The 26,771-nt window shown below is 47.1% G+C and overlaps 2 protein-coding genes and 1 pseudogene across 4 annotated transcripts in view; 2 read left to right on the forward strand and 1 right to left on the reverse strand.

The window, feature by feature from the left end:
* Positions 1–3: 3 nt before the first annotated feature.
* THAP8 (THAP domain containing 8) lies at positions 4–20,480 on the forward strand. Of its 2 annotated transcripts, XR_008382919.1 has the most exons (5): positions 4–140; positions 15,312–15,501; positions 15,705–16,100; positions 17,421–18,055; positions 20,360–20,480. XR_008382919.1 is itself a non-coding variant. In XM_053604007.1 (4 exons), exons 1-4 carry the CDS (start codon positions 58–60, stop codon positions 17,574–17,576), a joined length of 825 nt encoding a protein of 274 aa, XP_053459982.1. In that variant the 5' UTR covers positions 4–57; the 3' UTR covers positions 17,577–18,622. The 2 variants fall into 2 exon arrangements, 1 of the variants encoding a protein (XP_053459982.1); XM_053604007.1 differs by lacking the exon at positions 20,360–20,480 and having other exon boundaries at positions 17,421–18,622.
* The window catches only part of CLIP3 (CAP-Gly domain containing linker protein 3), a 36,515-nt gene continuing 9,863 nt past the window's right edge, over positions 120–26,771 (forward strand). Inside the window, exons 1-4 of one of the 2 annotated variants that reach the window (XM_053603970.1) lie at positions 120–140; positions 20,999–21,178; positions 26,256–26,395; positions 26,483–26,576. In XM_053603970.1, coding sequence (XP_053459945.1) covers positions 21,013–21,178; positions 26,256–26,395; positions 26,483–26,576 — 400 coding nt within the window. In that variant the 5' untranslated portion in view covers positions 120–140; positions 20,999–21,012. Of the gene's footprint in view, positions 141–20,502; positions 20,643–20,998; positions 21,179–26,255; positions 26,396–26,482; positions 26,577–26,771 lie in introns of those variants that run through there. The other variant, XM_053603971.1, reaches the window with a different exon arrangement.
* On the reverse strand, positions 11,042–12,194 carry LOC128595408 (tumor protein D52-like; annotated as a pseudogene).

The following is a 26,771-nucleotide window of genomic DNA, read 5'->3' on the forward strand; positions in this document are numbered from 1 at the left end:
CGGAGAGGACCAAAGTGCAGCTGCTGACCTGGCAAAACTCAACCGGGCTGGACAGCCATGCCCAAGTACTGCAGGGCTCCGAATTGCTCCAACACTGCGGGCCGACTGGGCACCGACAACCGCCCAGTGAGCTTCTACAAGTGAGCGCAAGCGGGGCGGGGCTTGGGGAGGCGGGGCCTGAGGGATAACATCTAGTTGTCCCCTGCATCTGGTCTGGTTTGAGGTTGTTAGGAGGTAGGGTTAGAAAGGTGGGATGGCATTCTCAACAGTGAACACTGCGCAAGCAAGGGTGCATATATGTGAAACAGCAGGGATAGACGATTAACTACGGGTAGTGAACAAAGCGAGCTGAAGAAGTAGGGTTCTGTAGGGAGAAGTGAGGTTGTCTCAGGCTCTGTAAGAGCCTGCAGCTGCCTACTCGCCATCTCCACATATTGGAGCCATTTCAACCTCAAAACAACCAAAACCACATACGGTTCTACCGCTCTGGGAGGCCGAGTTGGGAGGATCCCTTGAGCACAGGAATTAGAGACTAACCTGATCAAGAGTGAACCCTTTCTATATTGTACTAAAAACTTGAAAAATTAGCCTATAGTAATCCCAGCTACTTGGGGAGGCTGAGGCAGAAGGATCGCTTGAACACAGGAGTTTGAGGCTGCTGTGAGCAAGGCTGACTCCGTGCGTGGCACTCTAGCCGGGGCTACAGAGTGAGACTATCTCAAAAAAAAAAAAAAAAAAGTCGCTTGGCACCTGTGGCTCAAGCGGCTAAGGCGCCAGCCACATACATCTGAGCTGGCGGGTTCAAATCCAGCCCAGGCTGCCAAACAACAATGACGGCTGCAACCAAAAAATAGCCGGGTGTTGTGGCAGGCGCCCAGCTACTTGGGAGGCGGAGGCAGGAAAATCGCTTGAGCCCAGGAGTTGTAGGTTGCTGTGAGCTGTGATGCCACAGCACTCTACCCAGGGCAACAGCTTGAAGCTCTGTCTCAAAAAAAAAAAAAAAAAGTCGGGCGGCGCCTGGGGCTCAAGGAGTAGGGCGCTGGCCCCATATACCTGGGGTGGGCGGGTTCAAGCCCAGCCCCCGCCAAAGCTGTAAAAAACAAACAAACAAACAAACAAAAAAAAACAGGTCCAGTAATCCTGTAATCCTAGCACTCTGGGAAGCCAAGGCCGTGGATTACTTGAGCTCGGGAGTTTGAGACCAGCCTGAGCAAGAGCAAGACCCCCCATCTCTAAAAATAGCTGGGCATTATAGTGGGCACCTGTAGTCCCAGCTACTTGGGAGGCTGAGACAAGAGGATTACTAGAGTGACAAGCGTGGAGTTTAAGTTTGTTGTGAGCTATGATGCCACGGCACTCTACCAAGAGTGACTAAGACTGTATCTCCAAAAAAATAAATAAATACATAGAGCCAGAGCGAGACCCTGTCTCTAAAAAATAGCTGGGCGTTGTGGCAGGCATCTGTAATCCCAGTTTATTAGGAGGCTGAGGCAAGAGGATCGCTTGAACCCAAGAATTTAAGGTTGCTGTGAGCTAAGAGTCGTGGCACTCTACCAAGGGTGACCAAGTGAGACTCTGTCTCAAAAATAAATAAATAATATAAAATCAGAGACTATCACAAATTTTGGTGTTTGAAATCAGTAGGAATGAAATATCACACTTTTGCCTAGAGGAGCTAAATACTTTGACACAAAAAAGCACCCTTGATTAACAGCCCAGCTCAGGCCAGGTTGTGCACTTCAGATAAGGGGGTTAGGGACACAGTATTCCACACCTACCTAAACTTCTATTGCTTCCAAGAAGACAGGACCTTGGGCTCACTTAACAATCCAGACCTGATATTGAGCCCTTTACATACAGTTTAGATTTGCTTTGAGCCGATCCAAATAACAACTCTTTTCTTTTGCTTTGTTTGGTGAGACTCCCCATAGTATGTGTCTGGTGCAGAGACTCCCTTCGTTGTCATGATAAATAAATCAGAATTCTATTGGTCTGCAAATTTGTCCTTGCTGATCTTAGCTTAAGTGGGCTAGGACACGTGCCTAATTCAGTCCATCAGAACCTATTCAGTCCATTAGAATCTATCCAGAATTTGATCATTTCCAAGCACCTCCTCTGCCCCCTTTAATTTTCTATGTCTACCTCCTGCTTTATTTTTCCCTTTAACACATCACTATCTGGCATATCACATATTTGGTGTATTCATTCATTTCTCTACTCGCATGTCAGCTCCATGAAGTGAGGGAATTTGGTCTCTTGTTTCCTGTTGTGTCCCAGGTCTCTATGCCTGGCACAAAGTGAGTGCTTAGTAAATATTTGTTGGCTGGATTTGATGAATGCCCTTGAGATGGGCTGCCCAGGAAACCCAGTAGTCCATGTCTCAGTTATCTTTTGAGGAACCCTGGTACAAGCCAGAAGGAATGCCAGAGTAGTTTTTAAGCCTATATCAGTGTTTTCGAACTTGCTTATTTATTTATTTACTTATTTATTTATTTTTATCACTCTATGCTCTGGGTAGAGTGCTGTGGCATCATAGCTCACAGCAACATCACACTCTTGGGCTCAAGCCATCCTGTTGCCTCAGCCTCCCAAATAGCTGGGACTATAGGCACCCACCACAGTGTCCCGCTAGTTTTTTTTTATTTTTAGTAGAGAGGGGGTCTTACTTTTGCTCAGGCTAGTCTCAAACTCCTGAGCTCGGGTGATCCATTAAATTCAGCCTCCCAGAGTGCTAGGATTACATGTATGATATTTTTTATTTTTACATATAGTGTCTTCCTCTGTCACCCTAGACTAGATTGAAGTTGCAAAATCATAGGATCATAGTTCATTGCAGCATTGAACTCCTGGGCTCAAGTGATCTTCCTGCCTCAGCCTCCTGTGTAGCCAGGACTACAGGCATGTGGTACTAGGCTGCTAATTATTTTTATTTTTTGTATGTATATATATATATATATATATATTTTTTTTTTTTTTTTTTGAGAGAGAGTCTCAAGCTGTTGCCCTGGGTAGAGTGCTATTTATCATAGCTCACAGCAACCTCCAACTCTTGGGCTCAAGCAATCCTTTTGCCTCAATTTTTCTATTTTTAGTAGAGACAGGGTCTTGCTTTTTGTTCAGGCTGGTGTCAAACTTGTAAGCTTGAGCAATCCACCTGCCTCAGCTTCCCAGAGTGCTAGGATTACAGGTGTGAGCCACTGTGCCCAGCCTATTTTTATTTTTTGTAGACATGGGGTCTTGTCTTGTCGCCCAAGCTGGTTTCAAACTTCTGGCTTCAAGTAATCCTCCCACCTTGGCTTCCCAAAGTGCTAGGATTACAGGCATGGTCCACTATGCCCAACCAGGTTTGCTTTTTAAAATATATCACTCTAGCGCGGTGCCTGTGGCTCAGTGAGTAGGGCGCCGGCCCCATATGCCGAGGGTGGTGGGTTCAGACCCAGCCCCAGCCAAACTGCAACAGAAAAATAGCCGGGCGTTGTGGCGCGTGCCTATAGTCCCAGCTGCTCGGGAGGCTGAGGCAGGAGAATCGCGTAAGCCCAAGAGTTAGAGGTTGCTGTGAGCTGTGTGACGCCACGGCACTCTACCCGAGGGTGGTACAGTGAGACTCTGTCTCTACAAAAAAAAAAATATATATATATATATATCACTCTAGCACCATTTATTAATCCAGCAACTCTTTGAGTGTCCCCTGGGGAAGCAAGCAAGCCTCTAGTACACAAAGAACCCTGACACACCTTGTTCCTGCCACATCAGAGCTCATGGATAGTGTAGGGTCAGACACTGAAGAACTGAATACACAACCTGGAAGTGATTCGTGATCCTTTTGTTTCATCAGTACCCCTGCCCTCAGTCTAGTCTTTTGGCTTTACCCTCAAAACACATCTGCATCTTGCAGCCACTACAACATAATCCCTAACATCTTGACAGTATAGTTATAAATGTAAATGAGAAAAATCCTAAATAAATAATTAGGAAACAAGAATAAAAACCACACTTACAGACTGACTACTTCTCATCACATCCACTGTTATCACGTAGTCCAGTCATCCATCAAGTCGTTTTTTTTGTTTGTTTTTTGAGACAGAGTTTCACTCTTTTGCCCCCAGGCTAGAGTGCCATGGCATCATAGCTGACAGCCCTCAAATTCTTGGGCTCAAGCGATCCTCTTGCTTCAGCCTCCCAAGTCTCTGGGACTACAGGGGCCAGCCAAAATGCCTGGCTGTTTTTTCTATTTTTAGTAAAGATGGGGTCTAACTCTTGCTCAGGCTGGAAGTCTCCAACTTCTGAGCTCAAGCAGTCCACCCACCTTGGCCTCCCAGAGTGCTAGGATTACAGGCATGAGCCACCGTGCCCAGCCATCATCGACTATTTTTTTGGGAGGAGTGTCAAAGGTCTCAGTTCTCCAAACCTAGTTGACCTGTTTCGATTACTTATCTGAGCTAGAAAGTTCAACTGAGGCACAGTAGTAACCAAAGCAAAAGTGAGTGGAAACTGACAATAAAACTGGAGCGGCACAGGCAGTGTGGAGAGAGAGCCAAAGTAACCTGCACAAGTTTCAGGGTAACAGATTTTATTTAGGAAGAAAAAAGAAAGTGTAGAGCCTTCCAAAGAGAGTTGGAAGTGGATCCCTCCCATGAAAGAGAAAAGGTGAGAGAGAACATCATCAACTCTTAATGAGATACTGTGATAGGTACTTACTGGCCTCGCTGCTTCCACTCTTGCTTCCATTACAATAACAGCAATAACAATAACAATAGAAGTCACTTACCATGTGCCAGGGACCATTCCAAGTACTTCACATATAATAATAATGAGAATGGTGACGGCTGTACACAGCAGCCAGATGACTTTATAAAAATCAGTTCATGTCTTCCTTGGCACCATCAATGGCTGCTAGGCTGTTCCTCGTACAGGCAAGTCCATTTTCACCTCAGGGCCTTGCATAAACTACTCAGCTTAAGAGCTAAAGAGCAGTTTCCCAAAGAGATTCAGGAGCAGACATGGATGCCAGGTGAGAAATAAGGTGCGACATGTTGAGAGAAGTTGGTGCCAGAAAATAACTGGAGAGCCTGCCTGGCAGCCAAAGAGAATATTCACTGGCTCTGTTATAGGCCCTTTCAAGGACAGGTGGTAGCTGTTGCTAATGCGGGTCCTATCAGTTAGGAATTGCATCTGCCTGGCAGTTACAAAGTCCTGCAATAATAGTGGCTTAAATAAATGATGGGGCCTATAGGTCAGCGTGGTTAAGTTATGCCATGTAATAAACTTCCCGAGTCTTAGTGGCTTACTACAACAAAGGTATATTTCTTGCTCACACTATGTCCTTTGTGGGTTATTTGCAACCCTACCCTACAGTATCTTTATTGGAGACTCAGGTGGAAGGAGCTGTCCCTACTTGGAATATTGCTGGTCTTGTGGGAGGAGGAAAAGAGAAAGTGGAGTGAAACCACCCAATGGTTCCTTGTAAATTTTATATTTAGCAATGGCCTATGTCACTTTCACTGTCATTCTTTTGGCCAAAGCAAGTACATGGCAAACCTCCCAGCAATGGAGGGGAGGTATGTAATCTCTCTGTGGAGACAGGCAGCAGTGTTTTGAACAAATACAATCTACCACGGGGCTTGTTTTTCTCATATAAAACAAATACGGATGTTGTCAGGCCAGCACTGATGTGGCAGCTCCGTGTCATCAGAGATGAGTGTCCTTTCTTTCTGCTCCGTCATCTTTAGCATGTGGCTTTCATCCAAGATGGCTGCCAGTGCCCCAGCCAGCATGCCCTGCAGTTCCTAGTAGGAAGAAAAGGAAAGGGAGGAAGAACAAAAAAAGGTTCAGCTCTAAATGAGTCAGCCCCCCCTTTAGAAGGCCTTCCCAGGGTGGCACCTGTGGCTCAAAGAAGTAGGGCGCCAGCCGCATATGCCGGAGGTGGTGGGTTCACACCCAGCCCTAGCCGAAAACTGCAAAAAAAAAAAGAGGCCTTCCCAGAAACCCCATACAATGTCAACTTCTTTGTCATTGGTCAACCCCAACTGCAAAAGAGGCTGAGAAACGGAGTCTTTTAGCTGGGATTTAATCACCCTGAAGAAATTTTGAGTTAAGTTAGTAAGGAAGAAAAGAAGAACTTCTAGCAGCATATGCCACTCATGATCTAGCTAAGGTGACGGCAAGGCTGGGCATGGCAGCGCGCGCCTGTAATCTTAGCACATTAGGAGGCTGAGGCGGGTGGGTTGCTTAAGCTCTGGGGTTGAGTGTTGCATCACAGCTCACAGCAACCTCAAACTCCTGGGCTCAAGCGATGCTCTTACCTCAGCTTCCCAAGTAGCCGGCCACAATGCTGGGCTAGTTTTTCTATTTATTTTATTTTATTTTATTTATTTTGTGGAGACTCACTTTGTCACCCTTGGTAGAGTCTCCAACTCTTGGGTTCAAGCGATTCTCTTGCCTCAGCCTCCCAAACAGCTGGGACTACAGCCGCCTGCCACAATGCCCGGCTATTTGTTTGTTTGTTTGTTTGTTTGAGACAGTCTCATGCTGTCACCCTGGGTAGAGTGCATTGGCGTGATAGCTCACAGCAGTTTCCAACTCTTGGGCTCAAGTGATCCTTTTGCCTCAGTTTTTCTATTTTTTTTAGCAGAGACAGGGTCTCACTTTTGCTCAGTCTGGTCTTGAACCCATGAACTCAGGTAATCAACCCAGCTCAACCTTCCAGAGTGCTAAGATTACAGGCATGAGCCACCGTGCCTGGTCTATTATTATTATTATTATTATTTATTTTAAGAGACCAGGTGTCTCTTTGTCTCAGGCTGGTCTCAAACCCGTGAGCTCAGGAAATCCACTGGCTTTCACCTTCCAGAGTGCTAGGATTATAGGTGTGAACCACTGCACCTGGCCTAGTTTTTCTATCTTTAGTGGAGATGGGGACTAACTCTTGCTCAGGTTAGTCTCAAACTCATGAGCTCAAGCAGTCCACCCACCTTGGCCTCCCAGAGTACTAGGATTACAGGCTACTCTTTCTTTTTTTTTTGAGACAGAGTCTCACTTTCTCACCTTCAGTAGAGTGCCGTGGCGTCACAACTCACAGCAACCTCAAACCCTTGGGCTTAAGTGATTCTCTTGCCTCAGCCTCCCAAGTAGCTGGGACTACAGGCACCTGCCACAACGCCTGGCTATTTTTTTGTTGTAGTTGTTTAGCTGGCCCGGGCTGGGTTCAAACCCGCCATCCTCAGTGTATGTGGCTGGGACCATAACCACTGTACTATGGGCACCAAGCCTACTCTTCCTTTTTAACAGAGAGCAGGCCTCAGGCTCATAGCTCTCAGTAGGTCAAGTTATCTGGTATTTTTATGGTTCACATCTGTTTATGATTTTCTTATTCTTTTTCTTTCTTTCTTTCCTTCTTTTCCTTCTTTCTTTCTCTCTCTCTTTCTTTCTCTGTGTCTTTTTTTTTTAAATAAAATCTCCCTCTGTTGCCCTGGGTAGAGTGCTGTGGCTTCATAGCTTGCAGGAACCTCAAACTCTTGGGCTTAAGTGATGCTCCTGCCTCAGCCTCCCATGTAGCTGGGACTACAGGTGCCCTCCACAATGCCCAGCTAGGTTTTTTTTTTTTTTTTTTCTATTTTTGGTAGAGATGGGGTCTTGCTCTTGCTCAGGCTGGTCTTGTTCTCCTGACTTTAGGTGATCTACCTGACTCTGCTTCCCAGAGTGGTAGGATTACAGTGTGAGCCACCACTCCCAGCCTTGTTTTCCATTTTCTTTCTTTTTTTTTTGAGACAGAGTCTCACTTGTTACTCTCAGTAGAATGCTGTGGCATCATGGCTCACAGCAACCTCAAACTCTTAGGTTCAAGTGATTCTCTTGCATCAGTCTCCCAAGTAGCTGGGACCACAGGCGCCGCCACAACATCTGGCTATTTTTAGAGACAGGGACTTTCTCTTGCTCAGGCTGGTCTCAAACCTGTGAGCTCAGGACAATCCACCTGCCTCAGCCTTCAGAGTGCTAGGATTACAGGCTTAAACCACCGTGCCTGGCCTTGTTTTTCATTTTCAATTGTGATATACAAGTTTCTCTTTTAGGTATCAAATACTTAAAGTTGGTTAATTTTAAGCAAAATGTTAAGTAAATAATGTCATTGGTGTAGAAAACATTGTAAAGATGGAATGTTCAGGCCTCCCTGTATTAGTTCTATAATGCCACATAACAAACTATCCTTAAATTAACAGCTTAACCTAAACATTTATTGTCTTACAGTTTCTGGCAGCCACTACAGGATGGACTAGCCAGAACTTGATCACATGACTCCTCCTAGCTGCACATAAGGCTGGACAATGAGGTCTTCATTATGGACAGCCTTTAGCTCAGGTCTAAATAGTATATTGCTATGTAAGAGGGCAAGAACAAATGTTAGGGATAGGTGGCACCAGGAAACACATAGGGGCGGTGGAGCACCTTTATTTTTTAAATTTTTTTTCCCAAATCATAGAATTTTTATTGTTTTCAAATACTGTACAAAAAAATAGTATGTATATCTTGATTAACAGATGCAGAAACAGTCCAGGCTAAACACTATTTTCCTATTTCAAGTTAGAGCTGCTACAATGATAATTACTGAGTTCTTCTCCTTTCCATCCAATCACCTTGGCCTTTATAAGCATAAGAATTCTTGTTTTATTTCTCACAAACTCCATAAATTAAAGACATTCCTTTTTGTAAGATGGAGATATCTTCAAGGATATTTTCTTCTATTATACTTCTTGAGTCCTTAAATATCTGACACTTCCTAAGTATCTGAGATTCCACTCTCTTGTTCTCATATCATGTCAAACACAAAGCACAGTAACCGGGACCTCTTTGTGGTATGTCCATTCATTACTTATTGTGTTTCAAATTGCTTAAATATCTATGAATTCATAATATTGAATCTGCCACAAAGGCCATTTTGAATAATATTTCTAAATTCATGTCTATTTTTCTAAACTCAGCTTCACTCTGCACTTTACAGTAGATTACATTTTTTAAAGATTAAATGTAGATGTCTAGAAAAGTGATTCTCCAATTTCTTCTTTCACAACCATCCCAAATATGTACCTATATGTACCCACCCCATCTAGACAGCAAAGAAACTTGAGGACTTTTCCCTCAACTAAAGAAAGTGCCATCATGCTCCATTTACCTTGTTAAAAAGGTAGTTATAGGGTGGGATACCCAAGAAACAATGTAATGATGTTGGAATTAAAAAAAAAAATTAAAGACTAAATGGCAGAAAAAATTATTTAACAGTTATGTTGAATCACCACAATATTTCTACACAAAGATAAATTTCTGAAGATCCACTCCACTGAGAGAATGCTTCAACAACCTTTGCCTTAAATCCACGAAAAGGAAATTATTTAGAACATGTTAATCTGATACCACTAAGCAATGATTTAAAGTTGATGGTTTAAAATTTTTCTTTTCTTTTTTTTAGTACAGACATCAGTTGTTTCTTTAATATAACAAGGTTTTTCCAGACCATTGGTCTCATGATCAATATTAAGACCTATACTACTGATACACAGAATTTATTAAGCTTTTCACATATAATAAAGCATAGCTTTAATTGCATCCAAAATACTAACAAAAGCTCTAGCAAACAAGAATGGCAACATGTTATTTCATAACAATCAACACTTGTGGCTTTTCAAATTTGGTTTTCTTTTTCTTTCTTTCTTTTTTTTTTTTTTTGAGACAGAGCCTCAAGCTGTCACCCTGGGTAGAGTACCGTGGTATCACAGCTCACAACAACCTCCAACTCCTGGGCTCAGGCGATCTCCTGCCCCCACCTCCCAAGTAGCTGGGACTATAGGTGCCTGCCACAACACCTGGCTATTTTTCAGTTGCAGCCATCACTGTTGTTTGGCGGGCCCAGGCTGGATTCAAACCCTCCAGCTCAGGTGTATGTGGCTGGTGCCTTAGCCACTTGAGCCACAGATGCCAAGCCTCAAATTTGATTTTCATAAGATAATTTATCCTGGATAAATATCCTAGGATATTTACTTTATCCTAAAGTAAATCTAGCCATGCTTTTAAAAAATGCTTTAGATCACTCTAAGCTTGGCAATTAACATTTGGCATAAAAAATAATAAAACCAGTCACATCTTGATAAATAACAAATACAACATTCTAGAACATATACACATACAGCATAAGGAAAAGGTGGTGGTGGTAAGTAATTATTAGAATTAATCGTACTTTGGCCTCTATGCAAATTCGTCCAGACGCTTTGATTAATTCAGCCCCAACACTCAGTTCTCCAATAGGGAGCAGTATCTACAGTACCCTTTAAGAAGAATTTTTAACACATTGAAAACAAATAAGTAGAAAAATGATGAGTTGATTTTTATTAATGCATTACATTCTCAGGAGTTATCGCCAACTCCTTCATATAAAAAAATGCTCAAGTTATATTAGTCATGTACCTTTGTGTGCTCGCATGGTATTAAATGGATTAAATGAAGACAGCAATGTTCCCCATAATGTGATTGATTTTGACATTTTTACAACAATCTAGATTAAAAATATTTCAGTTTGAATTGAAAGGAGTGCTCATATATCAACCTACTGATAATACCATATGCTTAATTTGAAATGTTGTTTTGTCAATTTACTCAAATTAGAATTTTAACCTGGTAAAAAAAAATAAGTTGATGTGAGTAGCATAATAACCAACATACTGAAAAGATTACTGTTACAAATAGAGATAAACAAGGATGGAGAGGAGTCTACTCTTTTCACCTACAAGTTTGATTACCGTACATACTGTCACAACTGTAACAAATTGGATGTAGAACTATTTATTCTAGTCTGGTGTCTAGAATAAGGTATGTACCTTATACCAAAACAGTATTTATTTCAAAATATTTTTTTGTAGCTGGTAGCTCTTCCCTTAGAGGTAAAGAAAATATACCAAGACCTACTTATTCCTGTAATTAATTGATGTTCAATTAAAGTCTGTTGAATTTTCAAAAAAATAAAAAAAGAAAAGAAAATATACCAAGACTTTCAATAACTAGGATTCAGAAAATGTAAAAGAACAATTTTAATTAGGAATCAAATATATAGTTTCAAAGAGAAAAAGAAATCTTATAGAAGACAGAGACCAAACTGACTTCCCAAATCTACAGCAATTTGTAAAGTAGGAAAGTGACTATTATAACCTACAGCTTCTTAGATCATTCTATTGAGTGTCCCCAGGTACTATCAGTGTTTTTATAATGGTGTTTCCTAAATAAAGGGCCTTAAATATACAGTAGAGGGTGTTTCCTAGGCGTAGAGGTGGAGATATTTTCATTTTGTTTAACCCACGAACTATTTGGTCAAAGGAATATGTAAAGCTAAGTAAAAGCACATCTGGTAGAAATTCATGGCAATGAATGTTGACAAGATGTGCTTGGATCTGGCTTGCAGCCTCTGGCAGTGGGAAGCAGAACAAAGGTAGGAATCTCACAGGCTCTCCTCTGTTGGTTCTGGATGAGGCTCCATGGGGTGGCATTTGCAGTCGAATTCAAGACTTCTCCAAAGTCACCACCAGCAGGCTTGGTTCCCCCTACTTTGGACTTTTAAGTTTTCAACCTTTTCTTCAAATGATTTGAAGGTTGGGGAGTTTTTTTACATCTTCCAGTTTTTTGGTGATGACGGAGCCAACAGATGAAAAAGCAGCTGAAGCCTTCTGTCCAGCCTGAGCCAACGTTTCAGGTGTCTTCTTGTGTGCAGACGTTGCTGTCACATCTTGCCATCCTTTGGCAATATCCTGTTTTAGTTCTTGTAGTGAATGGATTCCAAGTTTCTGCTTGACCTCTGCTAGGTGCTTCTCTTTTGCTGCAAACACTTGAGACAGGGTCTGAATTTCTTCTTCAACCTTTGCCAGTTCTCATCTCAGCTCTTCTCGCTCCTCTTCTGATAGGGTGTCTGTAGCACTGATCGTGGCAGCAACATCTTCTCCTTCCTCAGGGACTGGATCTGTCCTCAGCAGACCAAATTTCTGAAGAGTAGGTGATCCGGGTGGAGATGAATTTCCACTAGGAGACAAGTAGAGATAGCTTTTGTTCACTCCTGTATCAAAATCAAACGGGGACTGGTAATCCTCATATAAGTCCATCTCTCTACAATCCATTCCAGGCAAAGGCAGAACGCATGGCTTTACAACCTCAGAACCTGATTCCTCAGATAAGTACAGCTTTGCCCATATTCCCTTTTGCTGGATGCAACCTCACCTATTTTTTTATTTTTTTTTTGAGATAAGAGTCTCACTTGTCACCCTTGGTAGAGTGCCTTGGTGTCATACTTCACAGCAACCCCAAACTCTTGGGCTCAAGTAATACTCTTGTCTCAGCCTCCCGAGTAGTGGCTGGGACTATAGGTGCCCACCACAATGCCCGGCTATTTTTAGAGACAAGGTCTTGCTCTGGCTCAGGCTGGTCTCAAACCCGAGAGCTCAGGCAATCCTCCCAGAGTGCTATGATTACAGGTGTGAGCCACCTTGCCCAGCCCCAGTGGGGCACCTTTAGAGGGTGCCTCATAAGGAAATCCCTACCCACTCCCACTGAGAAAGCTTTAGCTCATTTTTTAACCTAATAAAAATTATTTTTAATTGTGGTAAAATACATACAAAATCAATCATCTTAACCATTCTTTTTTTTTTTTTTTTTGAGACAGAGTGTTATTATGTCACCCTCGGTAGAGTGCCTCGGAGTCGCAGCTCACAGCAACCTCCCAACTCTTGGGCTTAAGCAATTTTCTTGCCTCAGCCTCCCAAGTAGCTGGGACTACAGGCGCCCGCCACAACACTCGGCTATTTTTTGTTGCAGTTGTCATTGTTAGTTAGCTGGCCCAGCTGGGTTTGAACCCGCCAACTTCAGTGTATGTGGCTGGTGCCATAACCACTGTGCTACAGACGCTGAGCCCCTTTTTTTTTTTTTGGAGACAGAGTCTCACTTTGTTGCCCCCAGTAGAGAGCTGTGGTGTCATAGCTCACAGCAACCTCGAACTCTTGGGTTCAAGTGATTGTCTTGCCTCAGCCTCCCAAGTGGCCGGGACTACAGGTGCCTACCATGATGCCTGGCTATTTTTAGAGGCAAGGTCTCAATCTGGCTCAGGCTGGTCTCAAACCCATGAGCTCAGGTAGTCCACCCACCTCGCCCTCCCAGAATGCTAGGATTACAGGCACGAGCACCGCGCCCAGCCATATTAACCATTCTTAAGTGTTATACTTCAGTAGTGGTAAGCATATTCACATTTTTTTTTCTTGAGATAGAGTCTTACTTTATTTCCCTGGGAAGAGTGTCATGGCATTATAGCTGACTGCAGCCTCAAACTCTTGGGCTCCAGGAATCCTCTTGCCTCAGCCTCCCGAGTAGTTGGGACTACAGGCGCCTGCCACAATGCCTCATCTAGTTTTTCTGTTTTTCGTAGAGACAGGTCTCACTCTTGCTCTGGCTGGTCTGGAACTCTTGAGCTCAGGTGATCCACCTGCCTCAGCCTCCCAGAATGCTAGGATTACAGGTGTGGGCTACCTAACTGGGCTATAATTCTATTTTTCTTTCTTTCTTTTTGTTTTTTTTTTGTAGAGAGAGAGTCTCACTTTATGGCCCTCGGTAGAGTGCCGTGGCCTCACACAGCTCACAGCAACCTCCAACTCCTGGGCTTAAGCGATTCTCTTGCCTCAGCCTCCCGAGCAGCTGGGACTACAGGCACCCACCACAACGCCTGGCTATTTTTTGGTTGCAGTTTGGCCGAGGCCGGGTTTGAACCTGCTACCCTCGGTATATGGGGCCGGTGCCCTATTCACTGAGCCACAGGTGCCAACCTCTATTTTTAATATTTTTAAGGAACTGTCATATTGTTTTTATATTCCCAGCAGTGCAGAAGGGTTCCTTTTTCTCCATGTCTTCATGTACACTTATAATATTTTTTCTTTTCTTTTTTTTTTCTGAGACCAAGTCTCACTATGTCGCCCTTGGTAGAGTGCCATGTTGTCACAGCTCACAGCAACCTCAGACTCTTGGGCTTAAGTGATTCTCTTGCCTCCCACGTAGCTGGGACTACAGGTGCTCACCACAATACCCAGCTATCTTTTGTTGTTGTTGCAGTTGTCATTGTTGTTTTAGCTGGCCCAGGCTGTGTTTGAACCCACCAGCCTCAGTGTATGTGGCCAGCACCCTACCCACTGAGCTACAGGCACCGCCTGGGTTGATGTTTTTAAATCTCTTTTAATCTATAGCACCACTATCCTCAGCCTTTATTTTATGTGGTTATGGAAGACACATTTTCACTTGACTGTACAATCTCCCATATTCTAGAAGTCTGATTTTACAAATTGCTCCTTTAAAAAGGAGGGGCAGCAGAAGAGGGATAGGTGGGCCCATGCTGGGCATTTAAAAGTTGGAGTGGGGGCAGCGCCTGTGGCTCAAAGGAGTAGTGCACTGGCCCCATACGGGAGTACGGGAGGTGGTGGGGTTCAAACCTGGCCCTGACAAAAACTGCAACAACAACAATAAAAATTAGAGTGGAAGAATAATTGTGAGGATGAGGTAGAGAAAGCCTGGCCTGGGCCAGACACTGGTGGCTCTGGCCTATAATCCTAGCTCTGAGAGGCCGAAGTAGGTGGATTGCTTAAGCTCAGGAGTTCCAGACCAACCTGAGCAAGAGCAAGACCCCATCTCTACTAAAGAGAAAAAGTAGCCCAGCTTTGGGGCAGGTGGCTGTAGTCCTAGCTACAGGGCAGACGGATCACCACTTTGAGGCAGGAGGATCACTTGAAACCAGGAGTTTGAGGTTGCTGTGAGCTATGACGCCAGCACACTCTTATCAAGGGTGACAAAGTGAGACTCTTGTCTTAAAAGAAAAGAAGCAAGGAAAAGAAAAGAATAAGAAAAAAAGAAAGAGGGTGGTGCCTGTGGCTCAGTGAATAGGGCGCCAGCCCCGTATACAGAGGGTGGCGGGTTCGAACCCGGCCCCTGCCAAACTGCAACAAAAAAATAGCTGGGCATTGTGGCAGGGGCCTGTAGTCCCAGGGAGGTTGAGACAAGAGAATCGCTTAAGCCCAAGAGTTTGAGGTTGCTGTGAGCTGTCAGGCCACTGCACTCTACCCAGGGCGACATAGTGAGACTGTCTCAAAAAAAAGAAAAAGAAAAGAAAGCCTGGTTGGGAGGCAAGGCCAATTCCAGGCAGGCTCGGGGGAGACACCGAGTTGGAGCCCTGACCCCCAGATGTGGGTATCCTCAGAGAGGGATGGGTCTAGACCTGATGGTACTGACCCAGCCACCCCACCCCCATGCAGGTTCCCACTGAAGGATGGGCCCCGGCTGCAGGCCTGGCTGCAACGCATGGGTCGTGAGCACTGGGTGCCCAGCTACCACCAGCACTTGTGCAGTGAGCACTTCACGCCCTCCTGCTTCCAGTGGCGCTGGGGCGTGCGCTACTTGCGGCCAGATGCGGTGCCCTCCATCTTCCGGGCACCGCCCCCCAAGGTGCGTGCCACAAGGCCCTACTACTCGATTTTATCCCCTGTGCTCCCAGCTCAAGGGAAGTCCCTACCTGAGTCTGACCCTCAGCCCTCTTCTCCTGATGAAAGTACCCCTTGGCGACTGACTCCCCCACCCCACCCTTACCTCCTGAGGAGCCCCGTTGAGGTCTGGCCCTGATGCCTCCCATCCCACACCTTGTCTTCCAGAGTCAGCGGGGTACTCGAGGCACCAAGAAGCGGGTTGTGCCATCTGCTGGTCCACAAGAGGCTACACCGCAGCCCCCAGGGTGCGCCCTCCCGTCCACTGGCCCGGTGCACCTCGTTGTGCTGGGCCCGGGGTCTGGGACCCCTGAAGCTGAAGGAACGGTGCTCCTGCCCTCTCCTTCCCCATTGCCCACTTTCACTGGGCGACACCCTGACGTGCCCCCTCAGGAGGCCCGGGCCGGGCTGGGCGCGGCGCTGGGAGCACTGCAGCAGCGGGTGCGGAGGCTGCAGCGGCGCCACCAGCGGCACCAGGCGCAGCTGCGGACTCTGGAACAGCTGGCGCAGCAGCTGCACGGGCAGAGCCTGCTGGCGCGGGCGCGCCGGCGCCTGCAGCCCGTGGTGAGTGCCCGCCTCGTGCCAAGCCTATACGGTTTTCGTTTAGATTAGGGTCTAATGTTTAAAAATCAGAATATCTTACCCATGTTTCCAAATTCTGGACTTTTCTTGGAAAAAAAAAAAAATCAACCTGCGACTGCCAAGCAGCTATTGGTCGGAGCTGAGTTATGGCTGCTCTACTACAGTTATATCTGAGGAGTTCTTACTCTCTGCCGACCCAAGAGTTAATGACATGATCTTGATACTGCTGTTATCATTTTCCAGATGAGAAAACTGAGGCACAGAGTGGTCCAACAAGTTGCCCAAAGTCAGGCAGTCAAAAATTTACAGAGCCAGGGTTCTGCTCCCTGTGGGACCCCAATAGAGCTTGAGTTTGCCACCCTTGTACTAATGTCTCTCAGGCCCTATCTGAAGCCCTTTTGTACCTATATTTTACTGCTGGGTGTTTGGGGTGGGAAGGGAGTGATGGGAAAGGATGACATGTCTTTGAAAATCAAACTTTGACCAAGCCTTTCCCCTGCTTAAAACCCCAGGGCAACCTTGAGGTCCCCAGCTTAGGACGGGTGACTCCCAGAGCTATGGATTCACTCATTGGAGGGGGTTCAGAAAGGAGCCCCCACAGCACATCTGTAGTTATGGTGTCCCAGATTGGCAGCCAATGGGTTTGACATTACCTATAGACATGATTTCTTTGACCTCAGCAATGCCTTAAAATAATTTTCGATCTTTGGGAAAGGCTCAGCAGATCTAGCAGCTCTGGGTTCATATTCCCTTGTTAACAGCAATCACCGGAGTGGCAATGTGGCTGCCCCTGGGGGCCTTAAGTTTGAGACTGGCACAGAGGGACACTGGAGCAGGAATAGAGCTCAGACTCAGGCCTAGGACTCTTCATGGAGCCTGCCAAGGCCCCTGGGCTGACAGTGTCTCTCTTTCTCTGCCTCCCTTCCCCCCATTCAATCCCTGTCTTCTTATCATTCATCCCGTTTCTCAATCTCTTCCCTCATCTCTCTGGCCTCACACTTGTTTTCCCATCTCCCTGTGTCTCTCTTCATCTGTATCTTTCTGTGTCCCCCATATGTATGTCCCTGTCTTTCCACATCTGTCTGCCCCTCCGTCTGTCTCCCTATGTCTCTGTCCCCTCACATGTCTGTTGTCTGTCTGGCTCTCACTTCTGCTTCCTGGTCTCCCTGTATATCTGTTTCCTGACACCCCCTTCCCACCTTGGCTTCCCTGTTCCTCACCATTTATTTCTGTCTATCTCTCTCCCCCTCCTTACTCCCTGTGTTCCCCATCTCTGCAACTTTGTTGCATGGGATGGCCCAGCTCTCTGGGCCTGAGGAACCCCAAGCCTTCACCATCATCTGTGGAGGGCCTGAAATAGCTGTGGTCCTTACACAAAGCCCTGCATCTCCAACAATGGACGCCAAGCCTGAGCTCCTGGACACTTGGAGCCCCATTGCACAAGGATCAGAACAGTAATGTCAAGGGACAGAACATACAGAATGGAAGAAGAGATACATCACCCATGGGCGTGGCTCAGCCCCACCATCCATGCCTGGGGAGCAGCAATGCCTCTCTCAAGGGCCTGGGTTCCACGACCTCCCTCCTAGGGACCCCTTGAACCTTAGGGGTGACCTAGGCCCAAGTTCCCCATCAGTTCCCAATCTCCACGATACCAGCCCTCTGCCACCCCTAGCTCAAATCTTTATAGTAGTAAAACAACCTTAGAGCAGAACACAGGTTGTTTGTTTGGAGAGGTTTGTACCTGGTTTCTGAAGAGCCCCTCACAACTTTTGTCATGGCTAGTGCTGAGTTGGGGATACCGCAGTGAACGGAGCTGAAAATCATCCCTGCCCTCATGGTGCTCACATTCGACTTGAATAGGAGATGAACTAGTAAACTTAATAAACAAGATAATTTCAGACTGTGATAAATGCTATAAAGACCGAATTAAAAAGGTAATTAAGAGGAGGGGTGAGGAGAGGGCTCTCTAAGGTCTGTTTGAGCAGAGAGACCTGGGATGATGAGAAGGGACTGGCTTGGAAGCCATGTGGGCCAGGGTTCGGAGACGAGCAGCTCTTGCAGAGGGCCTACCACATAGGGCAGTGTTTTTCAACCTTTTTTTTTTTTTTTTTTAATCTCACAGCACACTTAAACTATAGTTAAACTTCCACAGAAAACTTAAATTACATTGATTTTCTTTAAAAAAGTGAAAAAATAGGGTGGTGCCTGTGGCTCAGTGAGCAGGGCGCCGGCTCCATATACCGAGGGTGGCAGGTTCAAACCCAGCCCCGGCCAAACTGCAACAAAAAAATAGCCGGGCGTTGTGGTGGGCGCCTGTAGTCCCAGCTACTTGGGAGGCTGAGGCAGGAGAATCGCCTAAGCCCAGGAGTTGGAGGTTGCTGTGAGCTGTGTGACGCCACGGCACTCTACCGAGGGCAATAAAGTGAAACTCTGTCTCTACAAAAAAAAAATGAAAAAATATACTTACTGTGCTTTGAATTTCTTTTGAAAATAATTAATGATCTTTAAAAATTTTTGTGGTACAATGGTTGAAAATCGCTAGTCTAGGGTGTATCAGATTGAGGAAGTCAGTTTGCATCAGGGAAAGGAGTGTGGGGGTAGGGGTGGGGAATGGGTGCCATTTTATTTTATTTGTTTTTTATCTGTTGCCTGGGGTAGAGTGCTATGACATCATAGCTCACAGCAACCTCAAACTTTCGGGCTCAAGGTATCCTCTTGCTTCCCAAGTAGCTGGGACTACATGCCTGTACCACAATGGCCAGCTGGGTTTATTTTTTTCCCTTTCTATTTTTAGTAGAGACAGTGTCTCACTCTTGTTCAGGCTTGTCTCGAACTCCTGAGTTCAAGCAATGCACCACCTCAGCCTCCCAGAGTGCTGGGATTACAGGCCTGAGCCACTGTGCTGAGCCCGGGGTGCCACTTTAGATAGGGAGAGCAGAGAAGATGTCACTGAAAAGACATCAATAAAGGGCGGTGCGTGTGGCTCAGTCAGTAAGGCCCAGGCCCCATATACCGAGGGTGGCGGGTTCAAACCTGGCCCCGGCTGAATTGCAACAAAAAAAAACAAAAAGCCGGGCATTGTGGCGGGTGCCTGTAGTCCCAGCTACTCGGGAGACTGAGGCAAGAGAATCACTTAAGCCCAGGAGTTGGAGTTTGCTGTGAGCTGTGTGATGCCACGGCACTCTACCCAGGGCCATAAAGTGAGACTCTGTCTCTACAAAAAAAAAAAAGGAAAAGAAAAGACATCAATAAGTAAAATACTGAAAGAGGGGAGAGAGGGAACTATGTGAGTATCTGGGGGAAGAGCATTCCAGGCAAAGAGCAAAGAGGCCAGTATGGCTAGAGAGGATTAAGCAAAGAGGGCAGTGGGAGGAGGTGATGCTGGAGAGATGGTAGGGGCAAGTTCACATAGGGTCTTGTGGGGGCCATGGTCATTGGCTTTTGCCTGTAGTGAGGTGCAGCAAGCAGATACCTCTGAGTCAAGGAGGGTTCCATTGTGACAGGTGCCAATATGTCCCTGTGGCAGCATGTAGGGAGCAGACTGGGGGGACGGGGGGAGCAGGGAAGAGACTGCTGCCACAGTCTGGGTGGGAGAAGATGAAGGGTAGGCCAGGATGAGGGCCTGGGTTGGGATGGGAAGGATGAAATTCTGGAAGTAGTTCGGAGATGGAGGAGCTACTGGGCCTGCCCATTAGAAAGATGAGGGAGGAAAGCAAACCATGTTCATGTTGCAATGATTTTGGCCAAGCCTGGACGATGGAGCCAGGATCCTGGGCTGGCTCCCGGAAACCTTCCTGAGGGAGGAGATACAGGTTATGGCAGGCTTGGAGGAGTCTGTCGGCGGATCTGTCCCCTAGACACACTGCTGCAGCCATATAGCGTGGTGATTAAGAACCAGACTTTACAGGCTGCCCAGTTTCAAATTTTAGCTCTGTCACCCACTTGCTGTGTACCCTTGGACAAGCGGCTTAACCTCTCTGGGCCGAAGTAAGTGTGTGAGTATTGCATGGTGATAGTAAGGATGACCACTACGATGATAGGAATCTCTGCAAAATCACCCCTCATATAGGGCGAGCATGGACATGGTCTGAGGTCCCGAAGAGAGTGAACACCCGTCGTCACCATGCACTGGTTTGCAGGACTGGGGAAAGTCTCCTTAGCAGGGATGGATAAAAAGGAGTGCCTGCTTTCCCATCCCTCCCTTTTTGTCCCGTCTCTGCTTCATCTCTTTCCTGCAGTCGCCTTGTCTCGCATCCTTCTCCGTGGCCATCTCTTCTTCTCCTGGTCCTCGGAGTCTATCCACTTCGCGTCGAGTCTCCTCCCCCGCTCGCGGTTGGAGGGTAACAAGGCGCATGCGCCGTCAGCGCCCCTCCCTCTCCACCCCATCCCCCGTTGGCGTCTGGGCCTGGTCCCCTTCTCTCTGTCTCCCTCCCTTCCCTAATCACGTCTCCCGACACCGATACCCCATTGCTCCCGCGATCTCCTAGTCTCAGCTTTGGTCCCCAGCCCCGTCTACCCCAGGTAAGATGGGAAGAGGGGAGGCCCACGGAAAAGGGGAGGGGCATAGCATCCTGCATCCCGAGATAAACAAACCTGAGGAGGGGGCGGCGGAGACAGAGGGGCCTGACGCTGGAGGAGAAGAATGGGGGGCTGGGCCTGGGGGTGGTGGCGGGCGCCAGGCACGCATACAGGAGCCCCTGATGGGTAACGGGGATCCTATGGTAGTCCAAGATCCAGTTGTGCGGGGGCTCCCCGCGGCCAGGAGATTCTGGGGGCTTGGACCCAGGAGCCTGTGGGCAGCCTCTCTAGCTGCCTTCTGGCTTCAACATTTGCCTGAAGGTGGCCCTCAACTCTGCATCTGCCCCCTTGACTCCCAGGGCCACCGACGACCATGACTAAGACTGATCCCGCCCCGATGGCCCAGCCGCCCCGAGGGGAGGAGGAAGAAGAGGAAGAAGAGGATGAGCCCGTCCCTGAGGTCCCCAGCCCCACCCAGGAACGCCGGCAGAAGCCTGTTGTGCACCCCTCAGCACCTGCCCCCCTCCCTAAGGACTACGGTAACCACTGTCCCCACCCTGGAATCTGGCCTGATGCCTTAGGTGTCCTGGGGGGGGTGGGCTGAGCTGTGCTAGTGGTGATGGTAGGGGAATTCTGGGGAATTTGAAGATGGTTCAAAGGAGTCTTGGTTGCAGAGCCCTGAGACCCCATCGTCATTAATTCATTCGTTCACCCATTGGAGAATGGAATTGTAATAATACTAATCTTTGATCCATGGCACATCATTCAATCATTTAGTCATTCAACAAACATTTATTGAAAACCACTATGGACTTGGCTGTATGCTATCAGCTGGGCCTCAGCAGGGAACAAGTAAAATTACAATGTAATGTAAATATATAATTAGCAGATATGATGCGAATTTGGTTTACCAACAATAGATGCTGCAGGAGCTTTTAAGACATAGTTTGCCTGAGGCTACATTTGAAGGAGACTGGAGGGTGAGTTGGGGTTAACCAAGAGGGTAGTTTGAGAAGGGGGTCCCAGGAGTGGTAACCACTGTAGTAAAGGATTGGAGGTGGGAGGGTGTGGAGCTGAGAGGGTGGCCTCTTGGAGGAAGTGACTGTGTCTAATCATGTACCAAGCAGTATTTATTGAGTGTCGCTGCTCTGTGACGAGGCTTGTGCTGTGTGAGATGTAACAGTGAGTGATCCAGGCATGATTTCCTGCTCTCAGGAGAGAAGGAGATGAAACAAGTGAACAGAGAAATAAATCAGATAAGTTCAGATCCGAGCAAGTGCTATGAAGGAAATAAAAGGTGGCGATATAATAGATAATGTTTAGGGGCCAGCTAGGGTGAAACTAAGTAGCCAGGGCAGGTCTTTCTGACAAGGTGGCATTTAGGCTGAGACCCAGAGCGTGAGGAGGAATCAGCCATAGGAGAGCTGGAAAAAGAACGTTCCAGGTAAAGAGCAGCAAGCACAAAATTCTGTGGCAGAATTGAGTTTGGAACAGAAAGATCATGGTGCTGCATTTAAGAAGTGATCAAAGTGGGGCAGCGCCTGTGGTTTGGTTGGTAGGGCGCCGGCCCCATATACCGAGGGTGGTGGGTTCAAGCCCAGCCCCGGCCAAACTGCAACCAAAAAATAGCCGACGTTGTGGCGGGCGCCTGTAGTCCCAGCTACTCTGGAGGCTGAGGCGAGAGAATCGCTTAAGCCCAGGAGTTGGAGGTTGCTGTGAGCTGTGTGAGGCCACTGCACTCTACCGAGGGCCATAAAGTGAGACTCTGTCTCTACAAAAAAAAAAAAAAAAGAAGAAGTGATCAAAGTGGAGGTGAGATGTTGGCATGGGCCAGAGCTAGAAGGGCCTTAAAGGCCACAGTTAAGACTTTGGATGTATTTTAAGTGTGATGGGGGGAGAATAAAACAGTGGTGGAGGAAGAGGATAAGGCCCACCATGGTGGCTCACACCTATAATCCCACACTCTGGGAGGCCAAGGCAAGTGGATTGCTTGAGCTCAGGAGTTCGAGACCAGTTTGAGCAAGAGCGAGACCCCATCTCTACTAAAAATAGAAAACCAGGCTCTTAGCCCATAGCACAGTGGTTATGGCGCCAGCTATATACACCCAGGCTGGTGGGTTCGAACCCAGCCTGGGCCAGTTAAACAACAATGACAATTGCAACAACAACAAAAAAAAGCCAGCCATTGTGGCAGGCACCTGTAGTCCCAGCTACTTGGGAGGCTGAGGCAAGAGAATTGTTTAAGCCCAAGAGTTTGAGGTTGCTGTGAGCTGTGACACCGCTGCACTCTACTGAGGATGACATGGTGAGACTCTGTCTCAAAACAAACAAACAAACAAAAAACTAGCTGGGTGTTGTGGTGCATGCCTGTAGTCCCAGCTACCTGGGAGGCCTGAAGCAAGAGGATCACTTGAGCCCAAGAGTTTGAGGTTGCTGTGAGCTATGATGCCATGGCACTTTACCCAGGCCAAGAGAGTGAGGCTCTGTCTCCAAAAATATAAAATAAAATAAAATAAAAATAAAATAAAAGCAGAGGAATGGTAGCTCTGATTTACAGGTTTTTTTTTTTTCCCCCAGACTGAGTCTCACTCTGTTGTCCCAGGCTAGAGTGCTGTGGTTTCGTAGTTCATGGATCACATAGCTTAACCTCAAACTCCTGGGCTCAGGCAATTCTCTTGCCTCAGCCTCCTGATTAGCTGGGACTACAGTTGTCTACCACCACACCTGGCTTGTTTATTTATTTATTTTTGAGACGGAGTCTCAAGCTGTTGCCCTAGGTAGAGTGCTGTGGCATCTTAGCTCACAGCAACCTCCAACTTTTGTGTTCAAGAGATCCTCTTGCCTCAGTTTTTGTTTTTTCTATTTTTAGTAGAGATGGGATCTCACTTTTGCTTAGGTTGGTCTCAAACTTATGAGCTCAAACTATACACCTGCCTCAGCCTCCCAGAGTGCTAGGATTATAGGCACACCACACCTGGCCTCTATTTTTTTGTTGTTGTTGTAGAGAAGAGGGTCTCACTCTTGTTCAGGCTCATCTTGAAGTCCTGACCTCAAGCAATTGGCCTCTCAGTGTGCTAGGATTACAGGTGTGAGCCACTCTGCAGGGCCCTGATTTATAGCTTTAAAAGCTCCCTCTGGCTCCTGGGTGGAGACCAGGAATGGAGCACAGCCAGAGTTGGGTTTTGGAGGGGGATTACAGAAGATGCTGGCTGGGTGGCCCTGGCAGCTTCAAGGTTCATAAACTAGGTACTAGGTTCAGGGAGTTGGCATGGCCAGCATAGGGCAGGAGAGATGGCATCTATGGACATGTCATCCACTAGAGGTGGATTAGAGAGACTACAAGTTGACTCAGTCTGAGAGAAAAATAATAACATTATCTGGGGACAGTGAGGGAGGGAGTGTTCACTCCAGGAAACTTGAAAATCTCCTTTGGAAATGCAACTGGATGTGTCCGGGGCTTGTGGGTCAATGGAAAGTTAGAAGGTCTGGGTTGGGTCCTGTAAGGAATCCTGCTTGTAGAATAAGGAGGGTTTGGTCAAAGAAAGTGAAGGAAAGTGGAAATGTGGTTTTCTCTCTGTAGAGAAGGCCAAGAGTGACATCAAGAGGAAATCATGTATCTGGTTTGACATTTGTATATTAATTCAACAGAGATGCTGTGCTTAGCCTTGGGGACAAGGGAGTGACCAGGGTGGAACAGAAATGTAGTCATACATCCTAGTCAGGGCAACAAGGGAGAAAGGAAGAAAAAGAAAAAAAGAAATAGAAGAGCAGAGGAAAAGGAGGGAGACAGGACTAAATGTATTAAGTGAAGTAGTGATGGATACTATGATAAAAAAAAATAATAATAAAGCAGAGTAGGATATGGAAAAGGGCAGGGGTGATGACTCACACAAGCTGGTCTGGGGAGGCCTCTCGAAGGAGGTGACATTTTTTGAGCAATGACCTTGCAAAGATCTGAGGGAAGACTTCTCCCAGGTGGAAAAAACAGTAAAGACCCTGAGACAGGAATTTGCCTGGCACATTGGAGGAACAGAAAGAGACCAGTGTAGCTGGAGGAAAGTGAGTAACAGGGACAAGGCAGAGAAGTGAGGGCCAGGTGTGCAGGGCCTCGTGGGCTGTGATGAGGACTTTGTATTCCGAGTGGGATGGGAGCCAGGGGTGAGTTCTGAGCCAACGAGGGTTATGATATGACTGAGGTTTTAAAAGGAGCATACAGGTTGATTCCTGGAGACACCTCTATGTGGCACGTCCCAGGCTGTGTATAATCTGGTCATTCATTTCCTCATTCACTCAACACACACGGAGTTCCTGCCACGTGCTAGGCCCTGTGCTGGGTGCTGAAGTTGCTCAGAGAGCAGCACTCATCAGGGTCTCCTGTGGAGAGACAGAACTGCCTCTGGCTGGCCACACCTTGGGTCCTGCTCGTGGATACATTGTATGTGGGCTGCATGACATTTGAATAATTGGCGAGAGTTTTATTAAAACCAGGACTTCTGGCTTTTTTACTTTACTTACTTTTACTCTGGAGATTTGGCCAAACTGTGCCCATACTCTTACAGGGCAGCAGTGAGTGAGAGAAGTGGCAGACCCTGGGACATGCAGACTCCAAAGTCTCGCACTCCCTACCACACTCTTGCTTCAGGGAGCGGAGTGTGCTGCTTTGTGGGAATGGCCTGATCTTGCAATTTTCTGAGACACCCTGGGCATCCAGATTTTTTTTTTTTTTTTGATTGCAGCCATCCAGGGCCGGACTAGATTCGAACCCGCCAGCTCAGGTGTATGTGGCTGGAGCCTTAGCCGCTTGAGCCACAGACGCCGAGCCGACATCCAGATTTTTATATGAAAGCTCCTGAGTTTGAAAGCTTGGGCTGGCTACACAAAAAATGCCTGTGGCTTGATGGTAGGCTATGTGCCACCAGTTTGAGATCCTATGTTCGAGGCTTTTTTTTGAGACGGAGTCTCACTCTGTCACCCTTGGTAGAGTGCTGTGATGTCACAGATCACAGCAACCTCAAACTCTTGGGTTTAATCGATTCTCTTGCCTCAGTCTGCCAAGTAGCTGGGACTACAGGTGCCTGCCACAATGCCCAGCTATTTTGTTGTTGTTGTTGTTGTTGTTGTTGTTGTAGTTGTCGTTGTTGTTTAGCAGGCCCAGACCAGGTTCGAACCTGCCAGCCCCTGTGTATGTGGCTGGCGCCCTAACCACTGGGCTGCCGGCGCTGAGCCTTTTTTTTTAATTGAGACAAAGTCTCACTCTGTTGCCCAGGCTAGAATGCTATGGTATCATAGCTCACAACAACCTCAAATTGTTGGCCTCAAGTGATCCTCCTGCCTCAGCCTCCCACATGAGACTACAGGCCCCCCTCACCACACCGCCTAGTTTTTCTATTTTTAGTAGAGATGGGGGTCTCAGTTTGGCTCAGGCTGATCTTAAACTCCTGAGCTCAAGCAGTGCACTCACTGTGGCCTCCCAGAGTGCTGGGATTACAGGCGTGAACCACTGTGCCTGGCCTTGCATTCAAGGCTCTTAAAAGCAAAGATCTAGAGCTCCCTGCCTTAGGATGGAAGAAGAGGGTCAACTTGCCTGGGGTAACCTTGGACCTCTCACCACCCCAGCCTTCACCTTCTTCGATCCCAATGACCCGGCATGCCAGGAGATTCTGTTCAACCCCCAGACCACCATCCCGGAGCTGTTTGCCATTGTGCGTCAGTGGGTGCCTCAAGTCCAGCACAAGATAGATGTCATTGGCAATGAGGTAAGAACACCCGGGAAGCTGGAGAGGGCAGGAGATAGGGTCTCCCATATATTTGGGTAATCCTCCCTGGTCCTCTGGTACTGGCAGATTCTGCGTCGAGGCTGCCACGTGAATGATCGTGATGGGCTGACGGACATGACACTGCTCCATTATGCGTGCAAGGCTGGGGCCCACGGAGTCGGTGAGGGCCCAAACCCCCAAGCCATAAGCCCTTAACCCTAGGCTCCCAGACCAATACCCTCAAAACCACCAAGAACACAGGCCTCATCTGGAACCTGCTGCCTAGGATCCCAGAGGGCAGTCTCTGAGACCCAGGGCCCTCCTCATGCGTTGGGCCCATTCTCTGAAGATGGGTTCTGAGATGACCCAGGTTATT

The sequence above is a fragment of the Nycticebus coucang genome, chromosome 10, assembly GCF_027406575.1.
Source record: "Nycticebus coucang isolate mNycCou1 chromosome 10, mNycCou1.pri, whole genome shotgun sequence".
Classification (NCBI taxonomy): Eukaryota; Metazoa; Chordata; class Mammalia; order Primates; family Lorisidae; genus Nycticebus; species Nycticebus coucang.

Bases quoted from the DNA above. Each gene is read 5' to 3' on its own strand.
- THAP8 (XM_053604007.1), top strand. From the start codon at position 58: ATGCCCAAGTACTGCAGGGCTCCGAATTGCTCCAACACTGCGGGCCGA. The intron at 141-15,311 runs GTGAGCGCAAGC...ACCCCCATGCAG, and splicing joins CGCCCAGTGAGCTTCTACAA to GTTCCCACTGAAGGATGGGC. The intron at 16,101-17,420 runs GTGAGTGCCCGC...GGGATGGCCCAG, and splicing joins GCCGGCGCCTGCAGCCCGTG to CTCTCTGGGCCTGAGGAACC.